The sequence below is a fragment of the Juglans microcarpa x Juglans regia genome, chromosome 2D (genome assembly GCF_004785595.1).
Source record: "Juglans microcarpa x Juglans regia isolate MS1-56 chromosome 2D, Jm3101_v1.0, whole genome shotgun sequence".
NCBI lineage: Eukaryota > Viridiplantae > Streptophyta > Magnoliopsida > Fagales > Juglandaceae > Juglans > Juglans microcarpa x Juglans regia.
The window spans coordinates 30,746,219-30,751,101 of NC_054596.1; the positions used below are offsets into that span (position 1 = coordinate 30,746,219).

General features: G+C 35.4%; 1 protein-coding gene across 1 annotated transcript; it reads left to right on the forward strand.

The window, feature by feature from the left end:
* The first annotated feature begins 1,926 nt into the window (after positions 1 to 1,926).
* On the forward strand, positions 1,927 to 4,604 carry LOC121250420 (pectinesterase/pectinesterase inhibitor PPE8B-like). The gene is made up of 3 exons (XM_041149556.1): positions 1,927 to 2,462; positions 2,946 to 3,479; positions 3,821 to 4,604. The coding sequence occupies exons 1-3, from the start codon at positions 2,144 to 2,146 to the stop codon at positions 4,516 to 4,518; spliced, it is 1,551 nt and encodes a 516-aa protein (XP_041005490.1). The 5' UTR covers positions 1,927 to 2,143; the 3' UTR covers positions 4,519 to 4,604.
* The last annotated feature ends 279 nt before the right edge of the window (positions 4,605 to 4,883 follow it).

The window sequence follows — 4,883 nt, forward strand, 5'->3', positions numbered from 1 at the left end:
TGCGATCGATGATCATTTTGATTGATTTAATAGTACAGTAATTATAGAAAGAACAACTTGAACTATAATTACTACAACACATGCATTTGACAAAGGCACTGAAGTCGAGGAAGGGGAAAATGACAGTGATACATGAATATGTTACGATGATATTGGCTTTCCAAAAGAGAGGAAAGGAGCGAGGCAGGGAATTAACGTATTGCATGGGATCCCATGCTCTTCTGTCAACTCTTTTAGATCAAGGCCAGACATGGAACAATACTGCCTGCAACGATGGGCGGGGTTTCCATATGCTAAAAACTAATAGAATTTACATTATTTTAAATCAAGGTAGCCTTGATATCTAGTGGTATATATGTAAGATTTTCTTCAAAAACTTCAAAATTTTAGAGCTATGTATTTCGAAAATTTTGTAAAAGTGGTGGCATACCGCAAAAAAGAAATATTATTATTTATCTCAAATAATAATAACACTGTCTAGGATAGGATGAGAACCTTCCGTTGCATACGTCCTTTAAGACTTCGTTTGTTTTCATAATTTTTCTTAACTCATCTCATCTTATTTTATCATTATAATTTTTTTAAATTCTCACATAAAATAAAATAAATAATTCAACTTTTTCAAATTCTAAAATAAAAATAATATTAAAAAAATATATTCTAATAATATTTTATTTCACTTTTAACTTTAATCTTAACTCATCTTATCTCATCTGTAAAAATAATAGTTTGTTCTCCCATATTTAGATGTTGAGATAAATCCAGATAATGATCTATATCTTTCAATCGATATTCATTTTATCACTTCTTTGTTCTGGTCTAATTTTGTCATCTTTTATCATAATTGCTATTTAATTAGGTGACTTTCATTTCGTGGTTAGCACATGAAATCACTCAAAATTTATTATATCGGTGAGTGTAATTAGAAATGACAGATGAAAGGTATATTAGTGCTCTCCTAAAATATATATTTGAAAATGTAGTACATAAATTGTTTTTTATTGGACTTTGAAAAAGTGGTACTGTGACTACTGTCTGTTGAAAATATGTTCGATATAGTTTTTGTAAGAGGTTTTCCTTTTTAGTTTTGCTTAGTTTTGATTTGGTTTTTGTTTGTGACCAAAATCTAAATTATTTTTTTTTTGGAAAAATTATCTTTTGATTGTTTCAATGTAAAGATGTTTAGATAGAATAACAAAAATTAGAGGGACTATATTAAAATAAAATTATTTTTTGTCAAGTAGTTATGAATTGTATAAATACTGCGTATATATTTTTCATGTGGATCTCATATTTATTTATTTTTTTCAAAAGAAGTGTGCGATGCTTACACGCATATATTAAGACTGTAAATATAATTTCTCTTTGAAAAAAGAGTAATAACGTTACTATAATGCTAGATACATCATGAATTGTGTAAGCGATGCGCACTACTTGATGTCATAACTTAACCACTATTTTGGAGACGACGACCAACATAGATTTGAGTATTAATATTGGATATGAGTAACTATAAGATAATTTTGAAAGATAGACACGTAATATTCTCATGATATTATAAGATGTTACCATGAAAACTTAATAATTATAAATCATATATGATTATGGAGAAATGCATTAGCTATAAAAAGATTGTATAAAAGCTAACTCATAAATTAATATAACTTGATGTAATATGTTAGATTGTAAAATTATTTTTATTGTAAAATAAATTTAACATATTATATTAAACTATATTAATTTGTAGATTTATTTTTATAAAATCTATTCGTAGTTGTAGTGGGTGATAGACTAAACCATATTAAAGCATGATCTCATTGACTAACAAATTATCACGTCCTCAAAATTCAACAACAAATGTTGTGACGGACTGCCTACACATGGCTTATGGATACTACACACTGTTTACAAACCCCTCCACATGCATGATTCATTTGACACGATGACTCATGTCACTGACCCCACCTCCCCGTCTTAAATTCCCTCACCTACCCACCCGTCTGAACCCCGACCCTCTTCAATATAAACACCCCCCGCCGGGCCTTAAATTGGTTCGTTCCTTTACTAAACACTAGCAATTAGTAGCAGCAAGCTAGAGTCAGTGTTTCGTTCCTTTACTGTCAAAACAATTGACAGTTCCAAAATGGCTCCTCCTCCATTCACCCAAAAGCTGTTGAAACTCTTGTTGATGCTTATCCTCTGTGTATGCACTGCAGTTGCTGCTACCTCTCGCGCAGATCTCTTGAGTTCGGAGTGCTTAGAGGTGCCCTCATCAGAATTCGTCGACACTGTGAAGACCACCATCGGCGCTGTGCAAAAGGTGGCCTCCATTATCTCTCCTTTTGTCAATGCCGGCTTTGGCGATCTTCGCCTTTCCAATGCGATTTCCGACTGTCTTGACTTGCTCGATCTTTCCGTCGACCAGTTAAGTTGGTCTGCCTCTGCTATCCAGAACCCGAAAGGTATACTAATCATCAATATTCTACGATATCTCTTGTTTATTTTCATTTACTTATTTTAATGATATGCATTAATTCCATGTTGAAAGGAGCTTGGTATCCAAAACTTCTAACTTCTAGTCGGGATACGCCTTATACATGGGGAATACTTGTACTTTGGTTTGGGTCACGGACGTGGATAGAGTTAAAATTGTACGAATTCCCTGAGCTTAATTAATTAGTTTGCCCTCGTGAACCTACGTTCCGTTGATGGTCCCGTTTCGTGCTTTTCTTCATTGGATTCAGGGGACCCTCGACATTGCTAATCATGTACTATTGTTCTTGTCTTAACTCGTTTATTATTTCAGGTGAGAATCTCGATATAAAAAGCAAATTTTAGAGGAACTAAGATAATACATACGTACGAGATTAAACAAACAATATTAATACAAAAAACTCAAGTGTTCGGGTCCAAGCTGCTTATATGTACATGGTTTTGATTTACAGGTAAAGGCAATAGCACTGGAGATATGAGCTCTGATTTAAGGACATGGCTGAGCGCTGCATTCGTTAATCAGGACACATGCACGGAAGGATTTGAGGGCACCAATAGCATTGTCAAAGGGCTGGTGGCCGGGAGCCTGAGCCAAGTGACTTCTTTGGTGAAGCGACTTCTTTACATGGTGCACCCTGCTTCCCAAATCCATGGGCGTAATCTCAGAAATATAGGCCAATTTCCTCGGTGGGTGAAACACAAGGACCGGAAACTGCTACAAGCAAATGGGGTGGCGGTTGATGTTATAGTGGCTGCAGATGGGAGTGGGAATTTCACGAAGGTTCAGGACGCAGTGTTGGCAGCTCCTGATTATAGCATGCGCCGTTATGTCATCTACATCAAGAGAGGTGTATACAAAGAGTATGTGGAGATCAAGAAGAAGAAATGGAACCTTATGATGATTGGTGATGGCATGGACGCCACTATTATCTCCGGTAATCGGAATTTTGTTGACGGTTGGCCCACATTTCACACGGCAACCTTTGGTAAGTGTGTATATATATATAGATATAAAATAAATAATAAAATTTATATTTTTCTATCTGTTTAAATTTTTGGAATAAATGTTGATTTCATATGATATTCAAATTCTAACTCTATACTGTCTTATTTAATTAAATATTTTACGTATTGAGCCACTCATTAAAGAAGAGTCTGATTTATACATGAATGAGAGTGTTAAGATATAAAATAAATAATAAAATCAATCTATTTTCCTCAACGCTTTTACGATGTAATTTCACATATACATCCTTGATTAAAGTATTGGAAGGAATTCAATTATAAAGATTATATGCCTAATTTTCATAACAATACTTCTATGCAGCTGTTAGTGGCAGGGGGTTCATAGCCAGAGACATCACGTTCGAGAACACAGCAGGGGCAGAGAAGCACCAGGCAGTAGCCCTAAGATCCGACTCAGATCTATCGGTCTTCTTCCGTTGCGGCATGAGAGGATACCAGGACACGCTATACACCCACACAATGCGACAATTTTATCGAGAGTGCCGAATCAGCGGCACCGTCGATTTCCTGTTCGGCGACGGCACGGTGGTGTTCCAAAACTGCCAAATTCTGGCCAGAAAGGGTCTACCCAATCAAAAGAACACCATAACCGCTCAAGGTCGCAAAGATTCAAACCAGCCCACTGGCTTCTCCATCCAATTTTGTAACATCTCGGCGGATTCAGACCTTTTAGCCTTGGTGAACTCCACTGCAACGTACCTGGGGAGACCCTGGAAAGAGTATTCACGAACCATTATCATGAAATCATACATGAGCAATGCGGTGAGGCCTGAAGGGTGGCTGGAGTGGAATGAGAATTTGCATTTGGATACGTTGTTCTACGGTGAATACATGAATTATGGGGCTGGGGCTGGGCTTGGTAGCCGGGTTAAGTGGCCGGGGTATCATGTTTTCAATGAATCCGGTCAGGCTAATAATTTTACGGTGGCTCAATTCATTGAAGGGAATTTGTGGTTGCCGTCTACTGGTGTCAGATACACTGCGGGGTTGGAAGTTTAAGCAGTTTGACAAAACTTTCCTCTTTTTTGTACCTATTTATCTTCTTCTTGTAATGATTTTATCCCAGAAATATTTCTATTTTTTCATGAACTTCCCTCACTCAAAGAGTTAAAGATCACGTAAGATGATCAATTGTTGGGTCCGAGATTTGAGTGTTTTAGATTATATTATTTAAAATATGTTATATATATATATATATATATAAAAGAAATCAGTGCACTAATTTTATAAAAAGTAGAAAAATTTAGTGCAACCAAAAAGTAGATAAATTTAGAAATTAAGTAAAAGAAAATTTATTTTTTAACGATGAACTCTACTTTCAAGAAAAATGTTACATACATAAATAGATTATATAAGAGTAAACT